The sequence below is a fragment of the Anser brachyrhynchus genome, assembly GCF_964034855.1.
Source record: "Anser brachyrhynchus genome assembly, chromosome: 10".
Lineage (NCBI taxonomy): Eukaryota > Metazoa > Chordata > Aves > Anseriformes > Anatidae > Anser > Anser brachyrhynchus.
Genome location: NC_137705.1, coordinates 11,907,588 through 11,933,735, shown reverse-complemented (window position 1 = coordinate 11,933,735; position 26,148 = coordinate 11,907,588). Strand labels below are relative to the sequence as shown.

At 40.5% G+C, this 26,148-nt stretch overlaps 2 protein-coding genes across 4 annotated transcripts in view; one reads left to right on the top strand and one right to left on the bottom strand.

Annotated features, from left to right (window-relative positions):
* EEFSEC (eukaryotic elongation factor, selenocysteine-tRNA specific) overlaps positions 1 to 26,148 on the bottom strand; it is a 163,969-nt gene that overhangs the window by 128,642 nt on the left and 9,179 nt on the right. Inside the window, exon 1 of one of the 3 annotated variants that reach the window (XM_080606082.1) lies at positions 1,414 to 1,558. The exons of 1 other annotated variant lie outside the window; for it this stretch is intronic. Coding sequence is in view for 1 of the 2 variants with exons in the window: in XM_080606086.1 (XP_080462212.1) it covers positions 788 to 1,049 (262 nt within the window). In the remaining variant the exon portion in view is untranslated. Of the gene's footprint in view, positions 1 to 787; positions 1,321 to 1,413; positions 1,559 to 26,148 lie in introns of those variants that run through there. One more of the 3 variants, XM_080606086.1, reaches the window with a different exon arrangement.
* On the top strand, positions 1,774 to 18,888 carry RUVBL1 (RuvB like AAA ATPase 1). Its single transcript, XM_080606111.1, has 11 exons — positions 1,774 to 1,970; positions 2,610 to 2,696; positions 3,326 to 3,458; positions 7,379 to 7,530; positions 8,845 to 8,934; positions 9,782 to 9,931; positions 11,202 to 11,265; positions 12,481 to 12,679; positions 14,652 to 14,754; positions 17,893 to 17,984; positions 18,312 to 18,888. Exons 1-11 carry the CDS (start codon positions 1,830 to 1,832, stop codon positions 18,469 to 18,471), a joined length of 1,371 nt encoding a protein of 456 aa, XP_080462237.1. The 5' UTR covers positions 1,774 to 1,829; the 3' UTR covers positions 18,472 to 18,888.

Below are 26,148 nucleotides of genomic sequence, written 5' to 3'. Positions count from 1 at the left end.
GAAATATTAATAAATAGACTTTGAAATTCCATGGTCTCCCAAAAAAAAAAAAAGAGGCCTGGCTGCAATTTCAAACAAGATAACATGGAGCATATGGTCAGATTTCAGTAAAGTTAACAAAAGTCTACATATTTCACCCATTGCTAGCTCTTATTAAAGGAGTGCCATAGCTGGCCTGAACTTTCTGCTAACAATATCGCTGCCTCCAGAGCTCTTCGAAGACTTGCTAATTATTCCTTCAGAACTGGCAGAAACTTGAACTCTGACCAGACATACCCACAACACTTGCAGCAGCCCAATACACTAGAGAAATCAAAGTTGTATATTTGCTCTTTTACAAAAAAATGTCTACAGTTCAGTACATATTAGGCATTTGTATTCTGTCACTAATATGACCCTGAAAGGACGTATAGAATCCAAAAGTATACATGCTTTTTTAATTATTTAAAGGATAGCTTGTATTTATTGGATTCAAAAATTCCTAGCTAAAACAGTTGTCTAAGTGGATACCCTTACAAAGGTGTTGAACTACATGTGTGCACAATTATATTGTAATTACAATTTTAAACTAGATTATGTAAATATAAACTGACAGAACAAGTTAGCAGAAAAAGAAAAAAACAAATAGGAAAGTCTTTGCTGAATGACACATATCAAAACTAACGGAAGCTGTTGGACCGAAAGGGAACGTACAGCACATATAGTGCTCACCAAGCTTCTGCAGCCTCAGCCACTACACCCACCCTTCCCAAAAGCCCCCCTCTATTTTGTATCATTGCACAACTACCTTTGTAATTCTGCCTGGCAGCTGGTAGCAGAGCTGAGACAGCCGCATCCCCTTGCACAAACAGGCCTGCATCATGCTCTGTTAGTCTGTTAACCCTGGGCATCACAGACGCAGCAACAGCTTTATCATCATACATGATGCATTGGTGGGAAGATTTCCCTCTTTTCAGGGAATAATCCCTGTATCTACAAGGACAAGTCAGTAGAACAGCCAGCTCTGAGGTCCTCTGAGATTTCACACACGTGTTCTCCATCTCAAGCATTTAAGCATCATACAGAAGGTGCAACAGGTGAACTACAGGCCATGGGATGGCACAGGTGCGAGAGCCATGGGGGAGTTCTGTGAGGGCACGAAGCTGACTGCTGAGGAGATGAAGTTTATTCCTCAAATCAGTAGCCCCAAGCTCAGGAGGAAGCTATTAGATCATATGTACAGCGTACATATAGCATACTGGAAGTCAAATTAAAGCCTCAGATGTTTACATAAGTACCTCAGCCATACAAAATGTAGTTATTTATCTGTTACACAGGTAACTGAAAGAATTTGGCAAAATACACTCGGGGGTAAAAGCCTGCCCTTGCTACTTCCAGGACCCGTACCTAGAAACCCCTCACGGGAAGCCTCACCTCAGCTCTGTGAGCTGCACTCGCTGCCGACTGGGGCAGCCCGCGCCCTCAGCGGGGGCACAAGACCACCGGGAGCAAACCGGAGCTCCCCGTGGCGAGGAGAGAAGCAGCGCCCCCAGCCCTCACCCAGAGCCGGGCCACGACCCCCGGGCGAGGAGGAGCCGCCTCACCCCCTCTCCCCGGCCCGCCTCCCCCCGGGCCCCGCGCGCCGCCGGCCCCTCACAGCGGCGCACCGGGAAGCGCCGAGGCGGACGCTAAACCCCAACGCACCCCCCTGGCTGCGACGGGCAGTCACCTCAGCCAATCACCACCGAGAGCGGCGGCAGGCGGACCAATGGCGGCGGCGGGGCGGGCCGAGGCGGCCGGGCGCCTTGGCAACGGGCGGGCCGCGTGCGGCGGGGAGGCGCAGAGTCGCCATGAAGATCGAGGAGGTGAAGAGCACGTCCAAGACGCAGCGCATCGCCGCCCACAGCCATGTCAAGGGGCTGGGGCTGGACGAGAGCGGCACCGCCAAGCCGGCGGGGGCCGGGCTGGTGGGGCAGGAGAACGCGAGGGAGGTGAGTGGGGGGGGGGGTGAGGCCCCGATCCAGGCTCCTCCTGAGCCGAGGGGAGGCCGGGCGGCAGCCCCCGGCCGGCCTCTGCGTTTTGTCGCCCTGCGGCTCTGCGCTTGTGGCTCCGGGGCACTCCGGGCTCCTCCTCGATCGCCCTGCGGTCTTGTGCGCCTTAAGCCTAAGAATTAAGGTGCCGGAGGCAGTAAAAACGCGCCAACAGCCAGAGATGCGCTGCAGGTGGGGTTTGGGGCTTCCTTTTCAGCTCTGCATCCGGCCCTCGGGTGGTGCTTTAGCGAATTGTTCCGAAGGCCCAAACCGCGTTTCTTGCTTTATTTTTATATACTTTGATACATGCCTGTTCTTATACCCTGATACATGCCTGCAGCACGGAGAGGGGGAAAGGATGCAGTGCTCTGAAGTTTGAGTTTTGCTGTCTTTGATTATTTTTTCAGCGTGCTAGATAAAATAACTGCGGGAAGTATTTTTTTCTGATCTTGCCTCTGTTTTGTATGCATAAAATTGAAATCCTCTTTATTTTAATACATTCGCATGACCTAATTTTTCTTAATGCTTCTACTGTTACTGAAACGAAAAATATCACAGCAATATTGTTATTAACAATGTAAATACTTATTTAACCTATAGGCTTGCGGGGTTATAGTGGAATTAATCAAAAGCAAGAAAATGGCTGGTAGAGCTGTATTGTTGGCAGGACCTCCTGGAACTGGCAAGGTATTATTTTCCTTATTTATACAGAATAAAGTATTCCAAAATCTATTTTAACTTTATTTCTTGTCCAAACCATTTTGGGGTAGTGGTTACATATTGTTTTCATTTACTGGATTTTCTTTTTCATTAAAGTATTAATGTGTTTCCCCACTTTCTGTTTTGATTTTTGCTATGTCATTAACGTTGACTGTATCCACTGGTGTGTTCAGGCATCATTAGCATGAAGACACCCTGTGTAGGTTATAAACACATAGGTGGTGTGGTTTCTTAAGAAGAGGCTTCAAAATCAATTTTAGTATAACAACCTAGATAGTTTTTGCTTTGTTTATTTTTTTCACTTGTCCTATTTCAGGCTCCAGGTATTTGTATCAGATGTTAAATTCAAATATTTGTATTGTTCCATTAAGGTGTTTTATATATCTTTGGTAAATGTCACTTAATGTCTGTCTAATTTGTTTTGTGGAGGAGGGGGCTTGTTATGTGTGAGAAATATCTGTCAGGCAGAACAGATCTAATATTGGTAGTTGATAGATGGAAAGTGATACGATAAGGAAAGTTAACTCTGTGCAGAAAGAATTCTGTGTTCATCCTTACACAAATTAAATGCATAATTTCTTTTTCTATTTTATAAGACTGCTTTGGCTTTAGCTATTGCTCAGGAACTAGGCAGTAAAGTTCCCTTTTGTCCTATGGTTGGAAGTGAAGTCTATTCCACTGAGATCAAGAAAACAGAAGTTCTAATGGAAAACTTCCGACGGGCAATTGGTAAGTTTCAGAAAAGCAGAATAATTAAATATTTGCATGATACTTACTTGGTTGGTTTTTTTCCAGTCATCTGAAAAGGAGGATTTTCTCAGTGGTCAAGGTGGTTTCCAGATCATGGTGTATGTTCTTTTTTTCAGTGTTGATCTTAATTTGCTGAATCTCTTCCCACACTTAGTGGAGTCGGTAAGGCTCTCTAGATATAAACCATAATTTAATGGTTGTGTCCCACAGTTAATTTGGTTTACTCTGCTTCCCCAGAGTCTATTCTCGTCCTCCAGGTCCATCTCCTTTTGCCTTTGGCTGCATAAATATGAAAGAAAACTTATTTTTAGTTTCTTACGTTAGCAGAAATACTTGTAGACAGCAAAATGGTCTCTCCTTTTTTATTTTAGTGATTTTATGCTATTAAGCGAACAGCCTTCTTCAGGGACTCCCAAATGGCAGTGTTAGCCTGACTTAGTGTGAGAGTGAGCCCAGAGGAAATTCCGTGCCAGCAAAATAAATACCTTAATTTAATATCTTCCTCAATTATCTTCCTCAATTCTAGAGTGCTTGTACAAGCTCAATGCAAATTTAACCAATTTACAACACAACCTTACTAAGTATCTAAAATCTCTTAGGTGATCTTTGCTGACAGCTGATAAATGCAGTTAAAGTGGCCCTTGTTTGTATGAGGATTGCCTGAAGATAGCCTAACCAAAACACTGGACATATTAACAGTTAATTTTCCTGGTTTCTGTACCATGTTTCCCCTCTGACTTCATCAGAGTATTTGATGGCAGTGAAGATGTCTCTCAGCTCTGCAACCAAACAAAAGTAGTCCATTGACTCTTATAAGAAAGCAACTTTCAGTAGTCTCTGGTCTTCTAGTTACCGTGAGTCTGGCAGGGCCTGGGGGAGGGAAGCCAGAGGCTGAGTAGTCTGCAATATTTCCTTGATGTGATGAAGTTCCCTGTCAGAGGTTCGGAAACTTGAACCAACAGATGAAACTTCTGCCATCCATGTTGTCATTTGTAGAGATAGCAATATTTTAACTCTCTCAGGTTAACAGCCAGATACATTGTCAGTGCCCTGCATTCCCTGAATGTCAGTAGAGAGACACTTCTAAACAAATATTGGTGTTAATGAAAGATGGAACTTCTTTTATTCCTTTGTGTTGAATTCTCTGTCACATTTTCATAACACAACCTTTATTGAATGTTTTTATCAGTGTAAAAAGAATATTTTAAAGGAGTAGTATCCATTGTTTTTCAAAATGGAACACTTTCCAGTCATGTTTAAATCTCAGTTAGGTTTTAGATCCCCTGCCTGGTAAATAAATACTTTAAAAGGGTGCATGTTCTAAAAAAGGATTTTGTATGCGCAATGCACTGTTAGCCGTGACTATGTGCAAGAAAAAAAATCAACTCATATCAATCAATACCTGATTTTTTTTTATTTTTTGTATGATACCTTACTAGCAGGTTCTATATATATCATCTATTGCTCCTATTACGCATTTTACTTTCAGTAGGTTTGGACACCTCAATTTATAAAAATTATCAGGGATGTTAACATTAGTTTCTTCTTTTTTTTTTTTTCCTTGGAAACAAGAGAATCTGACATGTTTCAACACATCACTGTACAAGGAAAAGGGCAATTCAGAGTTTTCAGAATTTTTGTTGAGAGTCATTTAATAACAGACTTGACATTCTCTAACGGCCAGACGCTGTTTAGTGTATAGCAGATAGATTATTGTATGTAAGAAACAAAAATATAGAGTGGGAAATGAGAACATGGAATTGTACAGGTTTTAAAAACAAAAACCACTTCAGCTGAGAGGGATTAATATCATGTAGAGCTTATTAGCAGCTGGCAAGGATGATGACAGTAGCTAATGTTACAAGCTCAGTAACGAATAACTACTGGAATAGCCCCTTGAACAGCATGTCCATTCCCTGTATCTCCAAATTGTAGCTGTCAGTAAATCGAACAAGCATTGTTTAAGTTTATACAAAGAGTGCTACTGAGCCCAAACATGAACCATTCTACAACTTTCTTCTTAGATTCATGCTTCAGATTTGTAAGTAGATGTCTCTGTTTAAGTTAGAGCTCATTTAAGAGTGAAATTCATAGTTGATAAATGCAAGTTGATTTGAAAACAAAAGATAATCAGCAAATTCAGAACATGATTACCTTTGCTTAGATGATGTTAAACTGTAAATATTTTCTATGGACACATCTATGTGAACACATCAGTTTAAATTAGAGGCATGCTTTTGAAACAAGTCTCTGGGTTATCTTTGCTGGCTCAGCTCTGGTTTGTGTTGTGGAGCAGACTCTGAGCATGTGAATCTGCTTCTTTTCAGACAAAGTGAAACTGGAAGATGTACTTTAGGAACATACAAAACTTACCGCAAGCATGAATGGCTTGCAAGTTGTGGGAGCAGAATAGTGCTTGTGCTGAAAGTTTAAAAACAAAGCAAAAAGGAAAAACAAGCCTGTGAATGTCCATTTCTCACCACCAACAGTTTTGCAATACAGTTTCCCATATTACTTCACATTCCTTGCATATGTAACCTATGGGATACAGCCTTGTCTAGGACAATTTTATAACTCAAAGGTTCATTATTTTTTTGTGCGATGGTTTGACATACCAGAAAAACATGTTAAAAATTAACTTTGTATAGAACTTCTTATATAGTGCTAAATAAGAGAAAGCAAATACTTCATACCAAGAAATTATCACGTCCACAAATAACCTGTTTCTCACATTTCAAATCCTATCCTTGATTTGGGTCCAGTAGAGGGAGACAGACTCATATTTGTCAGTTCTTTCTATTTCCCTATCAGCAACTCAAGATTACTGGTGAAGTGTCTGATCTATTTCAAAGTAAAATGAAAAGTTGAGGAACAAGGAAAGTTTTATAAAGTCCTAATAGCCTCAGACTGGGCAGGATGACTTCCTTATATCTTGTTACAGCCCATTCATTATTTTTGGTATGACATATGTGTCTCATAAAATACTTTATAGAGTCTCTTCAGATGTGGGTTCTTTGAACTTTTATGTAGTTAGAACATCTGCATAATTGTAGTGGTGGTGATGACAGTGCTTTTTCTTTGGGACAGTCTAACCGTAAACTCTTCAGCTCCGTATTATTTATCAGTTTAAAACAACTGTTAGTCCATTACAATAGTTGTGACAAGAATACAAGATACTCAGATACTGTGATGATTTCTTAACTATCTGAAAAACAGCAAAGTAAGGATGTCAATGTCACCTCTTTTGAAATAGTTTTGTTTGCATTATAACAAATCCTGTTAAACTTTACCTAGCTCACCTTCTGCTATTAACTTGACAAATATTTTACATGATACGTTAAGCTTTTCTTAATTTCATGAGGTTCTAACATACCTGTTAATCAATTTATTTTTAACTTAGTTGCTAAAATTTAAATTTTTTTACTTATTTTTCTCCTCTTTCCTGACTTAGCAAAACTTTTCTGATAGTATGAAAATTATGTAAAACTCCTAGTTACATTGGTGTCACTAATCTTTAGTTTCAGAATTTTGATGATTTTTTTTTTATCTTTAGTGTAGGGCAGCAAATCTGCTCTGTGAGGGGAGGTAAAAGAGAGGATACTGACATTTGCTTCAAGAACTAGTAATAAGGGACAGAAAGAAAACAATTTTAGAGTTTATTAAACTGCTTTTCAAGTCAGAACTTGGGCTGAGCTTTCCCTCTCATTACCCAGGATGAGTATTCTCATTTTCTATTGAAGAAGAGAATTATAACTGATCTTTCAACTTCTGAAAATAAAAAAAAAATCCCATTAAACGTAATGAACCCTAATGATATGTTAAAATTTGTTGGCATTAGTGCAGCAGACTCTTGAGTGTTTATGGCCATTGATTTGTCTATTCCAAACAATTTCTTGCAGGATTGAGGATTAAAGAGACCAAGGAGGTTTATGAAGGAGAAGTTACAGAACTAACTCCATGTGAGACTGAAAATCCTATGGGGGGTTACGGCAAAACCATCAGCCATGTAATTATAGGACTCAAAACTGCAAAGGGAACCAAACAGTTAAAGGTGTGTACAGTAGAGTCTCAAAAATTTCCGTAAGAATTTCATACCTACGTTTTCTGTTTTTAGCAGTTCTTATTTGTATTTTAAGCTCTTGATCCCCATTTGTGTAGAATAATGATGCCAGGAGACTGTTTTGCTAGACAACTTTATCCTACTCCTGAGGATGTATGTTTATCTGCTCTTTGTAGAGATTTAGTTGTTAGTCTTTTCTCCTACCCATTGAAATGAGGGGTAATCCCATCACTCAATCAACAGTTCCTGTTATTTTTCTGTTTGGCAACACCCACTCATGCATGTTCAAGTGCGCTAAAGGAGAGTTTAGCACGAAGAGATTCTGATGCAGTTTTGCAGCATTACTAGCATCACAGAAAAAATGGGCGTAGCTGAGAATCTGAGCTGTGACCTGCCTCAGTCTACCATGTGCTCACACTGACTGTAGTTGTAACTTGGTGTTCGTGACAGCAAATGTACAAGAAAACTCTTGTTTTTTTGTTATCCTGATGCGCAATTGAATTTTTGAGGATGGTTTTGGGAAATTTTGCCTGCTTCAGTATAGATTGTTCTTTCTGTCACATCCCTTCTTTCTATGTGTGGAGATATGCTCTAGTGAATATGTGATAGAGAACTAGAAATTGAGCTGGTATGTTGCCAGCTCAGACCCACTTTCCCTTTGTTTTCTTGTACAAGTCTCTGTCCATATTGTGTAATTTCCCTGTCAGTTAGAGTGTGAGAGAACTGAATGCTGTCTCTGTTGTTAAGCATCATCTTCCATTTGTTCACTCTGAAAACAAGAAAATGTAGAGCAAAAATGAATAAATATGTACTAAGAGAAACAATAGCATCTAACGTATTCCATATCCGCTCTCCTTCACCCAGCTCCACAGAGGATGCAGACTCAAGAGATCAAGTAGCATAAGCCAGTGCAATAGCCAGTTCTTTGATAAAAGTATTGCTAGAAAGCAAGTGAAGCACCACATCCTAGGTATAAACATATTGTCACATTACACAAAGGCATACTTCGTTACTGCAATCATTATCATTATGTTTTTGGCTCTTAATGTCACTTTCTTTAGACAGGTATTTTTATGTAAGAAACTAAGTTTTGTGTGTCTTCTTTCAGATTTTACAATAGAGACTAAGTTGTACTCTACCAGTACTCCAGGTCTTACAGCTTTATAAAATCCTATGAGGTATTTCGGGGGGGTGGAGTTGCAGTTTAATTTTGCCTGATAGGAGTGAGCTTTAGTCTAAGCTTCTTTTCCTCCATTACCATAACAATATGGAACTGTTTTGACCAACCGTGATGTTTGTCTCCAGCTGGACCCAAGCATCTTTGAAAGCTTACAGAAGGAACGAGTGGAAACTGGTGATGTTATTTATATTGAAGCAAACAGCGGAGCCGTCAAGGTAAGATAAAAGTTCTGCATTTTTATGTAGGTGGATGTATTCTTGCAGGTCTTTCTCTGCCTTTGTTAGAAAGCTCTCCAATTTGTTAAGCTTAATTGACATGAAACGGTTACGTGAATGTTTTAATAAGAGCCCAGTGTTTTCCTTATCTATAAAGAAAAATATCTCTTGCACTGAAAGAGCATGGTCATCTGGTTCACAATTGAGGTCATCTGGCAAGGAAGCTATCACTGATGCTGCCTGGATGAGTTTTCTTTTCTGTAAGATCAAAACATCTTTAAGGGAAGGGGGGAAAAAAACCAAGCAACTTTAGTCATTTTCAGGCTGACATGTGCAGCGTATTTAATCTTTCTTTTATCGCTCTGGTATTTTCTCCACAAGATATATACATGTAGAAGGGAATACTGCATTAGTTAGCATTCTCTTCATATCTGATTTAGAAAGTAGTGTACAGCGATACTTGCTGTTTAATGGATGAGCATAATATTTTGTATCATATAATAAATCACCCACCTACAAAGGAGTCTTGAACAGTTTTCCCAATCTCTAGCTAATCTGCTGGATTTGTCCTTTAGCAAGAATTGCATACAGTTAAAAGAAGAGGGGAGAGAGAGAGGAGTGAAATATTCTTATTGCTAAAATATCAGGTGCATTTCACCAGAGTTTTTGAGCTTTGATCAGTAGATACAGTATGCCTGTTGCTAAAGCAGGGAGTGGGATGTCTGAATTGTCTGACGCTTTTCAGTACTGGGACTGTGAACCAAGCCCTTTATCAAGTTTATGTCACTCAGGTTTTGGCACTGAAACCAATTCTATACCTGGGTTTTTCTTCTTTGCCTTTCTGCAGAGGCAAGGCAGGTGTGATACCTATGCTACGGAATTCGACCTTGAAGCCGAAGAGTATGTTCCCTTGCCAAAGGGTGATGTGCACAAGAAAAAGGAAATTATTCAGGATGTCACCCTGCATGACTTGGATGTGGCCAACGCTCGACCTCAGGTACCTGACTCCACAGATAAAGTTTTTACAGGAAAAATATTTTACATAGATTTGATGGCTTTTAAAATAATCAAGGGGATGCAGAAAACCTTGAGATATCCTAAATTACCTTCAATAGGAAGATCAGTAGGTGTTATCTCGAAGGCCACTCTACCTCTCCTCTCTGTTTGCAGAGAGGTCCTACTACAGTTGGCTGCCTCTTTGGCCCTTCCGTCCAGGTCAAAGAGGCGGTTGCTAGGTTAGGATTCACTTAGGAATATTTGTCAGAGGAACTTCCACATAGATATTTGGGATCTGCTACCTTCACAGTTAAAGCATAATCTAGACCTGCCTCTCTCCTTCCACATACCACTGTGCCCCATCCACTGCAAAAAAAGCTGAATGGGCTGCTCCTCTTGACCAGAGAAAAAGATTACATCTTTCTCTCTATAAGGAGAGATGTGAGGTAGCAGCAGCCAGATCTGCATAATTTTATTTATTGAAAGTCATGAACACAGATTAATTTCTTCTCTGTAGCTATGGCTTTGTGGCCATGAAATAGAAATTGCAAGCACTATGATAAATGATCACAAAGTATTTTTGACTTTGCTGTAGATTCTGTTAATGTCCCTGCTTCCTTCAGAAATATTTCATAACCTCTCATTAAACTTTCTTGTGGTTTTCACTAGAGTTCTGAATGCGCTTCAGCAAAAAAAAAGAAAATGGAACTACTCTTTACTGTATCTTAACATAGACTCGGTATTGAGGAAACTCCATCTGTCATAAAAGCCACTGTGTTTAAAGGCTCACACTCCTGTGTTTTGATTCTACAACCCCTTAACCTACTCCACTTCAAAGTAATCATCCTTTTTTTCCCAACAAAATCATTTACCTGATGAAATCGAAGAATTAAAAAGTGTTAAAACTCAGCATAATTGTGTTGATAGGTTGAACAGTTACAGTGCACACAGGCCATCCCAAGTCTCTGTGTTCCCTGATGATGTTTCCAGTTCTTAATCAGCTTCTGTTAAAAGAGGATATCTCATTTTGATTTTTTATGCACTCCAAATAAGCAAGGCTAAAGAAAGAGTGAGGAGATGGATAATTAATCTGTTAGAATACCACTGTGATAAAGTTACCTACCCTTTGGCAAGTTATCAACCACTGATGAAATAAAGTATCAGGTTAAGTGTAAGAAACAACTTCTTTAACCAGTTCCCAGTTTTTAAGATTCTCATTGTTTGTGTTCACTAGAAGACTTCATAGTTGATCTGTAACTTTCTTTTCCTAGGGCGGGCAAGACATCCTTTCTATGATGGGACAATTGATGAAGCCTAAGAAAACTGAAATTACCGGTATGAATCCTTCATCATATTTCCAGACCAACATAACCTATATGTTTGCTAGTTCGAAAAAAATTAAAAATCATGTTATTCACATGACATCTCTAATGATGAAAGCCTTCAAAATATTTATTCAAAAATATTCAGATTTCAGAGAGCAGTGATAAAACTGCCACAATTGCAATAGCTGGAAAGAGTACCAACATGTTATTGGTTCACATACATAGTTTCAAACTACATACTGTACTCTGCACCCATCTTCTTGGAGAGAAAGAGGTCAGAAAGGTAGTGCCATCCCCCTTCTCAAAACATTGCTCCCAGAGGGTGCATAGTTCATATTTTTCTATAGCCACACTGAGATCCAGACTGATCCCCCCCGAAATCTAAAAACCTTAGGGTGCATTTGTATGTGAAGCAACTATGCAGTGTTTCTGTGGAGCAGAAGAAAAGGTTTCTAGAGACCTTGGTTTGGTTTTGATTCCTCTATAGCAGCTGCAGTTTGACTTGATGGTCTAAGTGCACTGCTGTTTTCCTACCTACAGATCATGGAAGGAAAAAAGATCTACAGAAAGATCTACTCTCTTTTTTGCTTTGAAAGAAATGTTTCAGTAAGTGACTATATAAATTTAGATCAAAGTCGTCTTCAATATTTAACCGGAATGGTGCTCTTTTGAAGTTTTTCTTCTGTTCCAGAGGTCACTTTGCTTATTCTGAAGTCAGATTTATCCACATAACATCTTGCAGGACTTTGAGATCCAAGTGTTGACAGAATTTGTATATAGCCCTATATATATATAATGCACATATAATTGTTTAAAAGAACTGTCTTGCTGAAATACAGTAGGAATATTTTATTCTTTCAATAATGTTCTCTTCACCCATGCTTGGAAACTTGGTTAAGCTTCATGTTTTAAACTGAGGTTTGGCTGACTTTTTCTTCCTCTGACAGTGTTTCACAAGGTAAGAGAGAGAACAGACTGCTCCAGTTAAGTGCTAGAAGTTCAGGTTAGGAATAGTTTGATGCACAGATGTCTCTGCAATACAGGAGTGAAATCACGAATCTTAGTTTAGTCTTAAATGCCACATCATTTTGGTATCACAGAGATTTACTCTGTGGCAGTAAGAAACCAATCCATTAAAATTTCAAGGGGAATGTTACTCCAAGTCTTTCATAGAGACCTATAGCTCACTAGCAGAATAACTAACAATTTCTTTTGGTTCTTGTAGATAAACTTCGAGGAGAAATAAATAAAGTGGTAAATAAATACATTGATCAAGGCATTGCAGAGCTGGTCCCAGGTGTACTGTTTGTAGATGAGGTTCACATGTTGGATATTGAATGTTTCACGTACCTGCACCGAGCACTGGAATCTTCTATTTCCCCCATTGTCATCTTTGCTTCCAATCGAGGAAACTGTGTTATCAGGTACGTCTAAAGTTGAATTTTCCAGTATCATCAGTCCATAAACCATGGAGTGAGCTATGTCAGCAGAGTTTGTGATCTTTGAAGGCTTTTGTCTCAGATACTGACGTCTGCGGTAACATCCTGCATAGGTTGCAAGCTGCATTAGTGCTCCAGAACTGCTCATGAGCTTCATGAGGGGAAAAGCACTTCACGCCAGACTGACTTAAATAAAGCAGAATGGAATCCTTCCTTTTCTCTAACAGCCTCTGAATTGTCTGTTTCCTGGGTGTTCCGTTACACTTAGCTTTCTCTTTGGATACCTCAACACATTTCTTGCTTGTGCATTAGGGACATTGAAAGCACTAGAGCTACAAATCTCTAATATTGTTTCCTGCTTCTGGATAACTTCACTTGTTTGCTATCCTTGTTGCATCAGACTTCAGCTTCCTGTTCTTACTGTTAAAGCGTATCACAGTTCAGCCTCTCCCCACTCTCCATTCTTTCCTACTATATTTGTCTGGATTTTTGTTTCTCCGGCTTTGCCAACTAACTTATTTTTCATCTCCACTCCAATTCGTGCCTCTGCTTCAGTATTTTGCACCCACACAATGCATTCTTTGCATTTTCAGTAGAAGTGCTCTCCTCTTTGAGATTCTTCCTGAAGTTTTACTGCTAATTTGTGGTCTAGGTCAAATTATGTCTAAACAAGCTGTCATTAGCAATGATTGCTACTCTTTAAATTGATTTAATTCAGCTGTGTAACCAGCTATTCCTTTCACTCTTACTGGCTCATCTGGTATTAATCTTTCTTTGTTTGCATTGCTTAGAAGTTAAGGTGATAAGCTCTTCAGAAATGTTTGAGGTGGATGTTGCAGTGCTCTTTTTACAAAGGCATGAAAAGGCTGTCTCGTAAAAATAGAACAAACAGCTCTGTCAGCATGGACTGACAGGAACATGTCATTTAAGAAAGGAAGTTTTCCATATAATAGTTGTATCAAGTATTGGTAAACTAAATCCCTTAAAAGCAAGGTCTTCACTGTAACAACTGTCTCACATAGCTGGTGAAGCTCTGATTCACCTATTGGTGGCTCTTAAAAAGGAAAGAATTAATTGTAGCTGAGTTTTAAACTCATAAGAGAATTAATTGATTCAGAAGAAACAACACCATCTATTCAAGAGTGCAACAGGAGATGATTGCAGGGCATTTTGATTTGTCTCCCATAGAAGACTGCAACAAAAGATGAAATGCTTAAAGGTTGGCACTGAATTTAGAACTGTAGTTGTCTTACCAGCACTTTACCATTTTCACCTGTGATCTCCATAGGTCTCATGAAATGTGGCTGTCTTTCATTCTTGACTTCACAGCAATTCATGGTTGTCTTGGAAGAGCAGAGTAGATGTGCTTGTGACTTTGCTGTTGGCTGTTTTATGCCAAACAAATAAAATGGTTGAGGGTCTAGATCCTTCTCTATCCTTCATGCACAGATCTCCACCTCTTAATTTGGTGGATTGCAAGCATGTAATGTAAAACCACTGCGGTGGCTGGACGGGTGAGGGAAATACTGAACGAAGTAATGGTTTGTTCAGCAAGAGAGAATGTTCTCCCAGTTAGTGATAGTGGATATAATTTCTATTAATATTGGTGAACAACTTAATGAGTTGTTCCTCTCTGGAAGATACTTTGGAACATGAGCTAAGACTGTATTGTATAAGATGCAATGAAGAGAAACATGAAAGAAAACATGAAGAAAAGCACCACCTCAGACTATTTCTGAGTGACATTTTAACAGTTCCAGAAATAGTATTTGTTTCCTTCAGGCTGTCCAGTATAAACTAGACTGTTTCCTGTCTGTATCTGCAGAACGTGCCTGTATGGGAAGACATAAGAATGGGAAACTAGTGGATGTGTAGTCCACTATTACTGATTTGAGTCAAATCAAGGTACTGAACTCAGAGCAGTAGTTGATCCATTTCTGTTTGGTTTCTCCTTTAGAGGCACAGAGGATGTAGTGTCTCCTCATGGAATACCATTGGACCTGCTGGACAGAGTGATGATTATCCGAACCATGCTGTATACACCCCAAGAAATGAAGCAGGTATAAACATTTTAAAGAGCTTCTAAGAAGTCCCTGGAATTCTAGTCTCTTGGGATAACTGCTGTGTTTCTGTATATTCTGCTGCTATAGAGCTGTTTGAATCTGTATGGTCAGCAGGGTTTGTGCCAGAAAGCTTACCACTTCCTAAATACATGCTGCTTCAGTAACCATTGAGAATAAGCCGGTTAAGACTTTGCATGCACTTTTTTGTTGGATTGCCATCCACTGGTGAGTTATATTGGTAAACACCTCTAGAGCTGAAAGTGACATCTCACTTGCATGAAATGCCATGAATCGTTAGCTGACCACCTCTCTTGCACTGCTGTGCTTTCCATAGAGTTTGCAGGTTCCAGGAGATAGTTCTTTTTCTGTTGCTACGAGGTGAAGTGTTAGATTTTAGGACCAATGGTCCCACTCCTCAGGCTGTTCCTCCACATGAGAGACGAGAGAGATTACAGAACGCAACTTCATGCGCTGCATTTTTGCCTCTATGCTCTCTGTACCATAGCTTTAACCTTATCGAGTAGTTTCCTGAAACTGGAAGGAGTTTTGTGCTTCTAGTCAAGTTTGGAAACGTAAGCACAGTGAATGTTGCAGAGATACGCTTCTGAATGCCTGGAACCTTTCCTGTGGGACCATCACAACGTATTGTGTATCGATTATAATGCTTGGGTTCCATTATGATGCACCGTGTCAAAGATCCCCCTCATTAGCGTCTCAATGCTGTGAAGTGACACAATGCAGAAGACATTACAGTTTATCATGTCAATTCTTTGTATTATTTAAGAGATAGTGTCAATGGAGGAGAGCGTTGTCACAAGATAATAGTCTCCTGCTGCTGGATAAGTGCCAAGGTGAAGCTGAGGCATTTATCGAATATAAACGTAGAGACAAAGCTTCACTTCATTTGATTTGAGGAGCTTTTTGCGTACAGCTGTTGTGAACCATGCTTGGGATGATTTTTTTGTACCTAAAAGGACGCTTTAATGCTTCAAAGTACGGATAGTAATAGAAGCAGCCCAGTGATTTTAATAACACGATTATGTATTTTCTGCATACAAAACAGGTATTAAAGCATGATTTCTGCTTAGTCTGGAGATGTTAAAGACTGTTGTCTAGACTTCCCTGTATTGTATGTGAATTTTGTGCAATAAGGGTAGCAGGAATATGCACTCTGAGCTATATATAGCATGTTTAACAAAAAGTAATACGTATAAGTAATACTTATCTAGTGTGCTGTATTATCATGCAGATAATACACTGTTAAAGAGCTAATTTCTGAACTGCTGATTTTTCAGAAGAGCTGGCTAAGCGTTGTGGTTTCCACCCTCCCCAGGGATGAGGGAAAAAGTGTTTACAGTAGCTTTTCCTAAAGCTAAAAATAGATACAGCCTTTTATCATAAATCACGTTCCCATAGTTAGATAATCTCATTTTCCCTTAAATTAAGGCTTTTGAATGACTTGTCTTGGGAGAGGAGGAGGAGCTGTTTATTACCCTTGAATGTAACTAAATACAGTTGAGAGGAGGAGGGGGCAAGGGAGGATAGTAAGAGGTCCATTTATTTCTCTATTTTTGCTCCCATTTTTCTTTCATGCTAGGAAGAAGTTTCCCCTGGTTATGTTTCTGTGTGAGACTCCTTGTCTTATCACAACTGATGTGCTTATCAGTGCAAGAATTGTCCTTGTACTGAAAAGTTTGTTCCTAACCAACAGAAATCCCATTGTATAGCTCTGCTCCGAGAAAGCAAGACCCACAGTTACCTTAGTGCAACCAAAACAGGGAGAAAATGGTCCTAGGTAAATTCACTGTTATAAGAATATTCTAGTCGGATATTGTGGTAATTTTTTTTTGCCTTTGTATCAGATGGAAGAGGTAATAACTGGCACATTCTGTTCATAATGTATTTCACCTGGTAAACCTTTTCCTATTTCACAGAAGCTTGTCTATATATGTATTTGCTGGGTTAATGCCTTAGACCCTGATCCTTCAGTAAGGTTCTACAGAGTTGCTAGATAAAAAGTTTTTTTAAATAGTTGTTCTTAGAGATGTGGCATTTAAGGTGTCTTGTTTCTAGCAGAAGAATAAAGTAGCAGTATTTCAATGAATAGAAAGTGATATTTGGGTGATCTATAAGATGGAAAAAGTCTTCAATTTGAAATTGCAATTTGCAGTAGCATTTCTGATATTCAGTATTAATATCTTAGCACAACTTCGTACCATTTCAAACCACTCTTTTACTCTGTTCCCTATCCTGACTCTCCTGGCGCATTTTTATGGCTTTAATTTAAACGAGTGCTTCTTGATATCTTGTTTACAAAGCTGCCAAAGTGAAAAATACCTGTATTATATGAGGCTTGCAGTTCCAGAGTTATCTCAGCACTACAACACAACATCATTATCCAGTCTGCCCCTTATCACTCAGCTGGTAATACGGACTACCGAGAGACTTGTGCCACTTTTGTTACAGCTTTATATGCTCAGGCTTATTGGTGATATCTTGCTCTCCAACTTTGTAAAGATCTTCAAATTGGTACGAGCCTGAGACTGTTCTTGAAAGATTAGATTCTTCTTAGTGATTTTTTTTCTTCTTGCAGGAATAGGTGAATCTTAGAAAGTAACTTTTTGATTTATTTTACTATCTTATTGTCAATTGAATAAAAAGTGTGTTGTGAGTTCCTAAGGGAAGAGTATTTTTTGTAGGGATTGCTGAAGAAGTCTGCTGTGTAACAGCAGCAATACACTACAAAACTTGGGAACTGATGTAGCTGTCCACAAGACTCTAGCTGTCACTGCTACTTCTTGCATACTTTTCCAATTTCCTTAAGTTCTGATCTACGAACAAAATGCACAGTATATACCTCGCTAACCACACAATTATCATGAATTAGTCCAGATATGTTACTTCATCTGCCTTTTATGGTGGTCAGTTTTTCAACATTATATTTATCTATTCAAAGACTTAGAATTCCACAAATCTGTTCTAGTTCACTGGTAAATTACACAAGGATAACTCCATACCATCTCATTCTATAGCACATCCCATCTTTAAGCTGACAGGGTTTTTAGAAGCTAAGCTAAGTAGCATAACATGCTAATAGTTCGGGCTGTTACCTGACTTACTCATTCATCCCAACAGATCATAAAACTTCGTGCTCAGACAGAAGGAATTAATATTAGTGAAGAAGCTCTAAACCATTTAGGGGAAATTGGTACCAAGACAACCTTAAGGTAAGATGAACACAGTGCAATTTTCTGTTACATCTTAAGTATGACTGCTTTTAAAAACACTGTAGGATAATTCTCTCTTGGAAGTGAGACAGCCCTCTCCCATACAGTAACATGCGGTCTATTTAGAACAGTGTTGGTGTTACAACCAACACTGGTAATCCTCCTGCTTCCTTGTTTAAAGAGTGTACATGTTAGAGGATCTTAAAGATTTTTTTTTTATACTGCTGATGGAGCTGTGTTTCCTGACAAATCTCCCACCCGTATGTACATTCAATTCACTAGGATGAACTGAATTGTAATTATTCGTCCATCTCTGTTTGATCACAGGTACGCTGTGCAGTTACTGACCCCAGCTAACCTGCTTGCCAAGATTAATGGGAAAGACAGCATTGAGAAGGAGCATATTGAAGAAATAAATGAACTTTTCTATGATGCCAAATCCTCAGCAAAAATCTTGGCTGATCAACAAGAGAAGTACATGAAATGAAGAGCTTATGTTAGATGCTTTGAAGTGGCTTTAACCCTTACCCAGGACTGGCTTAATTAATAAGAAATGTTAATGGTTTGTCTCTTTTGGGACTGGAAAATATTTAAATATTGGACTGCTTTGTCAGGCCAGCATTAACTAGCAAGTGTTCCTATTTCATTGTCAACAAAAAGATTCTCTGTGATGTGTGTAACATCTTAGTCTCCCTTTTATGAGTACATCTGAAATGAATAGCTCTTGACCCATCGGTTTTGTTTGTTAGATTTCATTACAGAAGAGCTCTAAGTGAGGTTGATGCTTAAGAACAGTCTATTTTCTTTAAGAATGTTTTAAAATTGTTTCCTTTTACAGATAAACATTTTTTTTGAAAAGTTTGTCTGAAGTGATTTATAATAAAATATTTCATGAATAGTGGAAGTCTGCTTATGTTTGTCCTGAGTGCTCACCTACCTAAAGAAACAGTTGAAATAAGTTAGAATTCACAAAGCAAAATATGGGTAAAGTGGATCTGCAACAAAAACAGATTTACAGCAGATGAAAGATACGCTAACAGAACCTTTCTTAAGGTATCCTTCTTAAGGACTTTTGTCTAGGTCTTTTTTTATTCTCTGAAAACTGTTTTGGAAAATGCATAGATATAGAATAATTACTACCTTACTCAAAGCATTTCTTCTAGAGTACCTTATCCTTTCTTTGAGTTTTCTTAAAGCAGATTAAATAAAAATGGAAAAATATAGCTAAACATGACAAGCATTATGTTCTTTCTCCTCTTTCTTGATCAAGGGCAATCAAAAACAATTTGCAAACTAAAAATGTATTAATATTCATATATAAACATGAAAGTTAGCAGAAAGACATAAGAATAACCCAATAATTAAAGTTTGAAATTCTGTTCTGCACAGACTTTTTATGAACTTAGCCTCAGTTTCTTGTTCACAAAGCATGCTTCCTTTTCTAAAAACATGAATACATGCGTGTAACATGACTAACCTCACCTTCTTTTTAGAACCTTTAGTGATTTAAACCATTTTACGTACGCTTATTTAAGTAAGTGTAGTTCTTAGAGTAAGGAGGGAGGAGGGAAGAAATAATAGCTTGCCACAGGAGCCCAGTTTTAAATACGTTTTTCCTCTTTAGCAACTGCAAGGTTGAGAAGATAAGTTCTCTGTTAACGCCTCTTGCTCATCAAAAATGTAAGCCTCATTCCTAAATGAGGAAGCTCTCTGACAAAATCAAACATAAGGCTACTCAACCTTCCACAAATCCTTCACAGAAAACCATTTGTGTTTCTCACCCTGGTCGACTCTCAGTAGTATTGCATTAGGCAGACACTGGCTATTGCATTTTTCTTTTCAATTAAAAAACACCTCTGTTGTTCTTGCTTTCCAGAGTTTTTTGTTTAAGAGTTCCTGACAGTTAGAGAAGCTAAAATGACAACCATGGTATGCATGTTTATATACTTCTCATTTACATAGCTTAATTCTTGTGTATCAAATATAAGAACGCTTCCTGGTGGAGTCTTAGAATTCTGCCTTCTAAAACCAATGCATAAACTCATCTTTTTGGGGAAGGAATCTAGCTGCTAAAAACCTCTGTCCTCACTCCCATATGCTCTAGCAGCTTGTCTCTTCCTTGTGCTGAATTGCTGTTTGTGGAAATTGCTAATGATTTTTCAGTTCAAAAAAAAATAAAAATGGACTGGACAGCAGAGACTTCTGGGGAAAAAAAGAGTGGAAGGAAGCTGGATAATTTGGATTTAATAATGTTTTGATCACATTCTATCTCAGTCATGTAAAAACCTGTCCCATTCTTCAAAGTGAAATTCAGTACTCTGTCAGCCAACCCTAATTAGCTTTTGCACTTTAAATAATCTTATCTACTCCTTTCTGTACATCTGCAACTAAACAACAGTGACAGAGATATTTAATGAATTATTTTTTTGTTTATCTGCAAATATTTTTGGCCAAGGAACAATCCTGCTTTCACACCTAAAAAGACCTCTCTCTTACTGAGTCCAAATGAATAAAGATTGCAAATACACCATCACACTAATTTCCAGTGTTTCTACAATATCTTTCCATTGCAGCAGGACGACGTGTTCTGTTTTTTGTGCTATGGCACATTCGGAGGAAACCCAGTGGATTAAGCTGCTGTGCGGTCAAAAGTGAACTTTTTTCTTTTACAGTTTGAAAGTCCTTCTTGGCAGTGATGAATGTTGTTATTTAAGGTTATGAGCACCATTTTTCTTTCATTTTTTTTCCTGAAGTATCTAACTGATAAATTTAGAAAGAGGTTTGACTGAGCTCTAAATTATACTGAATGACAGAGCTGTTCAAAGTCTCAATCGGAGTTTGATGGCGTTGGTTCTTTCACTGATAAATTCTGGGCTCTGCTTGCACAGCAGCAGAAGACCTTGGGGTAGCGAAGGGTGGTGCTTCCCAGAGTACCAAAACCTTAAGACCACTGTTCCCCCTGCCAACCAGCAGCAGGAGAGTGCAGAAACTCTGTTTCTCCTTTGGCAAACCACTTATATCTTTGCTCACAAAACGTTCATTATAAAAATTCAAGCTCTGTAAAGCTGGCAGGAAACATCAGTTCTCACAAGCTGTAGAACAAGGAAGCCTCTGTAAAACTCGAGCTGGATAGCCTACCAGACCTCAGGTATCAAGCAAAGACCCAAGAAGTGAACCTTGCGCCACACACTGAAAATTAGCAGTTGCTATCCGACCCTAATTTGATAGCTGACTTCCATGACTGATGGTACCTGTCACTTGAGACCAGCTGCAGGAACAGAAGTGTACTTTTGCCAGAAAACAATATCTTAAAATACACATAGGGAAGATAAAATATAAAGAAAAAAGCAGCAGCAAGGAATCTAAATTGGCATTTTTCCCAACCCTTCAGCTGTTAAAAAAAAAAAAAAAAAAGGCTTCATCACATAAGACCATCCTTAGGTGGAGCTGGCTAGAGCTGCGGCTCCAGGGCAGAGCAGTGGCTGGTACGAAATAACCTACAGAACGGAGCAGGAGCCCTCCTAATGGTGTGCCCAGGAAGGGTACAAACCCACTGGTGTGCTCCTCACACCCTCAGTACTGCTACTGAAGGACTTGGTGCAAATTAGCTTGTGACGAGGGCCTGATTTTTCACTTCTGCTTGTGTTAATGTTTGTACGGCAGCAAGAAAGCCCCTACCTCGTCTCTGCACCGGCCCTGGAGGACTCTCCCGAGCGTGCCATCTCTCTAACAGCCATTAAGTGTCTACCAAAGACATAAAGCTGTGATATAAAGGGAAAATCCTTCTACCCTAAATGGTGAGCGAATGTTTATCTAGCCTATTAAGTGACGTCCAGCTGACTTATTGGTGTCAAAGCTTTGCCCATGAAAATAGTCTTTCATATTACTGATAAAAATAGTTCTGCTGAAAGAATCACTACACCATATACAACAGCTACTGATGAAGGATCATGAGAAAAAATAGAAATACTTATTTGACAGAGCTGCCCCTTGAAGTGGGAAGGCACATACAGCAAGAAACATTCCCACCAAAAAAGTTTGGGTATTAATATTAAATGCAAAAAGACAAACCATTATTTTAATTCTTTTTGTCCTATTTTCCACAAAGGTTGCACTTCTTGCATTAATCTTCTAAGCGAAGTTTTTACGACCGATTGCCTGCACACTATGAGAAGTTTCTCCATCCATTACCCGCAGGGAAACGGGCCTTGCTGTGTAGGAAAATATTTGTTACATCTTATCAGGGTGACACATAATCTAACAACAATTACAGCAAGCCCATATTTTGTACTATTTCGGTTTCAACGTGAAAAATAGTTCTAATATTAAACCTGGGCTAGGTGGGGGTTATAGTAACCAGTTGAATATTATAAGCTGTGATTTCCTTTCAGCCACGGAGTAGTGCCACGCTCAGATCCTGCTCTGAGACCGTGGACACCCATAAATCCAGTATACGTGCCTCCTATGCAGATGCCACGGTGCGTTGGCGACTGGAAGTTGATTCCCCCTCCCTGTTATATATCGAGGTCAGGCACTGTCGTGTCTTTAGTTTCCCTGTGGCTAAAAGCATCTCAAAGGCACTTAACCTTTATGAGAAAACAGGAGATGCTCTGCGAGCAGACCTGACCTGGCTAGGAGACCGCTGATGTCAAGACAAAACAAGACCCCCCACATCCTAAAACCTTTCCACCTCAAAAACTGGTCCAAGCTGCCTCGATGGAAAAGTTGAAATTTTAATTCAAAATTAAGTTAAATTTGCATTTCCTTTGGTTTTGTTACGGGGGATTGTTTGCTTGTGTTTGTGACCACAGAACAAAGCCCAAGTCTGCAGGAAGGGCAGAGCATGACCACTAGAGCCCAGCGTCACCTACCCAGCACCCAGACCACACGCGCCCTTTCAAACCAGCTGCACCACACATCTCTCATCTGCAGCTGGAGGCACTCCCAACGGGAGGAGGAAGGGAAAGGGACATGCAGATATCAGTCCTTCCATGTCCTGACTCCCCCGATGTGATCTGCTTGCTGCTCGGGTGTCCACACATGAGCAAACCGAGGCAGCCACAAAGGACTGCTGTGCCCGGCCAGCTCCTGAATCGGGGCAGTAAAGACCTCTTTGGGTTCACTGTTCTTGTCCAGCCTCACAGCCCAGAAGCAAATGCAAGCTTTTCCTGCCTCACATTTCACGTATTTAAAAAGAACAAATGCAAGTGCTCAGCTCCGCATTAGTTTAGGGAGCTGGGTATAAACACCAACTGGGCTCTCTGTTCGCTATCTCATCTGCTGATTGATGGCTCCACAGCCCGTGCATCACCATGAGTATTCTAACTTCCAAGCAAGCCACTAACACCCAGCAAAGAGAGCTGGGGGCAGACAAGTTTACAATGGCAGAATTCACTGACTGGAAAAAAAAAATGGATCAAATGAGCAGGCGAGGGAACAAGCAGGCTTTTTTTTTCCCCCCTTTAATCAACAAAAATTAAGAACCAATTTATTTTCCTTGTAGGTTGTTAAAAATGTTATTTGCAAGTGTTTGTTTTTAGGGTGCCAACTGAAGATTTCCAAGAGCAGAGGCCCTAACACTGCTCGCCTGACCTGCCCCTTCTCTGCCCAGCAGCCCCAGCCCAGCCCCAGCAGCCAGCACAGAGCGCGACAGATTTCTGGTGTGACACCAGGCCAACGAGGAGAAAGAGGAGTGACTGCAGCACGTTTCGGATTCAGGCAAGGAAGCAAACAGCACGCTCACATCTGCCTCCACATCTGCAGCTAACGCATGCCTTCTCTTTCTTAAGGAAACAAAAACTCACGTTCCTAAGCCTGCAATGAAAAGCAGCAAACGGCACAAGCTGAGATTTTAGCCCCAGTTCTGCACGCAGCGAGAAGACCCAGGCACTGTCCCTGCACTTGCTAATTCTGCAGCACGCTGACCTCCCCTGGGCACCACCAGCTCCTCCTGACAGGGTGCTGCAGGCTCCTGACCATCACGGCTGTGCCTGGGGGCAGTAATTTATCCCCGGCTGCCTGTCATGTTACTTCTGTCCTGTGTTATTTTTCCCCCTCGAAAGCAATGGTGAAACCAGCAGGTATCGAGCACGTTGTCATCTCAGACCATACAACAGATTTTATTTGGCCCAGTGACATATCTAACCTCATCACCTACGTTTAGGAAACTCATCTGAGCCTCAGAGCATTGTGAAAAGATGAAGCATGTGGGAAAAAAAAAAAAAAGGCCATCTAGTAACCTTGTGTCCAGCCCAGCCATTCCCTTGGTTTGTTTCATGGTTATGGATGGAAGTCCGAGGTGGGCGCATGGCTCCACAGACTAGGATCTCTGCACCAATGCTGCAAGAGATTGTTTTTGTCCTGGAAAGCTTCCAATCTTTACAAAGACAGTATATAGGTGTCAAATACAGAGAGCAAAAGCTCAGGTCTGTGCTGGAGAGGGAAGGCAGGTGAGAGCTCCAGCCACCCAAAGTATTTCAGGTTGGGCCAAGAAAAACTCAAGCACAGTGAAATTATATCCTGTTGTGTCACAGGGAATTACTGCCCCTCTCCAGCGGGGAGAGTGGGATTGGAAACACCCCATGGGGCAAGTGTGCCTGCAGCAGTGGTAGTAACGCCGTGTGCCTTTCTGTTCCTGCCACGCGAAGAGCCAGGGAGGCGCAGGGACCATCGCTTGGCATCCCTCAGCCCCACCGATGCCCAGGAGCCGGGACAGGGCTCGAGGGCTCTGCTGTGAGCAGAGGAAGAGCCCTGTGTGCATCAGCACACGGCACGGGTGGAAGGGGTTTGCTGTACTCTGACCCTCAGTGCTCTGAGAAGCTGTAAGAGCCAGAAGATTGGTGTTGTCTGGTGCTAAGAGCAAAGACTGAGTCATTTCTACGTTGCAAAAATCAACTGTGTTGAGTAGTTTCCCCATTTCATTAAGATGTTTGCAGACAGGACCAAATTGTTCATAATCATCTTAGTGGAATGGTGCTACAGCAGCCAGCTCGTAACCTGATTTCTTTAATGCAATTAAGAGACAATTTGATCCCATCTGCAAAAGCAATCAAAATACTGCAACATATCTGTGCTCTGCCATAACCATAAATACGATGCAAACATGACCTCATCTCATGTTTAAAAGTGTCTTGGCAAGGGTGACAACCTCCCTGCTTGGACTTGGTGCCGTGCCCAATTCCTCGGTGCAGTACTTCAGTCAGAATTAGCAAAAGACCAGCCACAGTCCCAGAAAGCTCTTGGAAATCTGTTTTGGTTTACAACTGACCAGATTTGCATTACTAAGTGAACACAGGCTTCACTTGTCATGAGGCTGCTGCAGATCTACGTAGATTGAAGGACAGACTTGGTGTAACTTCAGTTTGTCCATTTTTGACTCAGATCACTGGGCATCCCCACCACTACACCTGCCCAAGCTGCAAGTAGTGTGTTAGTGTTAAACCCCACCTTCCTTGCATTTAGATTACATCGCACATCAGCACCACATGTTCTAGAACTTCAGTTTTGAGGCTTATTCATGAAAGAGCTGCAGTCTCCCTCACACCACTCTGTTAAGTTATTAAGTTAAAGTTGTGCAAAATAATGGATTCTAGGAAACTATGTTTTAGAGATCACGGGCACTTTACAATGAAGACGCATCCAATACCACTACAAAAACAAAGCCTCAGATGTATAGATTCCCATGCTGAGGTTGGTAGGATTAGCAGAAATTAAGGAATTTAGATGTTGGGTATGTGCTTTCCCGAAGCAAGACAGCGCCTAGAAGGAGCCCAAGCCTCAACGGAGCCCCGGCTGGGGCTGTTTAGCTTTCAAAATGGACACAGGCGTTGGAGTTCCAGAGGTCCCTGTTCCTACAGCTCCAGGCCATGGAGACACCAGCCTGAAGGCTTCAGAGAGTGCTACAAGACAAAGGCTTTTTTTCATCATTTAAGCACAGAAAACCGCATCTGTGCCATCTCTGCAGGGGATACACAAGAGGTTCATCCTTTAAGTGCACGGCTCTGGATGTCCTGGGTCCAAGCCAGCCGTCCAGCCCTCATTTCTTCCTCTGTGCCTTCTCGCTAAGATCTGCACGGAGACAGGGCTCTGTCCCCCTGCCGAGCCATCCTCATCCATGCTGGGCTCAACTTATCTGGGAGGATGAGGGGACTGTTCCTCAAGGACC

Coding starts and splice junctions, on each gene's coding strand:
- RUVBL1 (XM_080606111.1), top strand. CDS start 1,830: ATGAAGATCGAGGAGGTGAAGAGCACGTCCAAGACGCAGCGCATCGCC. Junction 1,971..2,609: donor GGCAGGAGAACGCGAGGGAG/GTGAGTGGGGGG, acceptor TTTAACCTATAG/GCTTGCGGGGTTATAGTGGA. Junction 8,935..9,781: donor CAAACAGCGGAGCCGTCAAG/GTAAGATAAAAG, acceptor GCCTTTCTGCAG/AGGCAAGGCAGGTGTGATAC.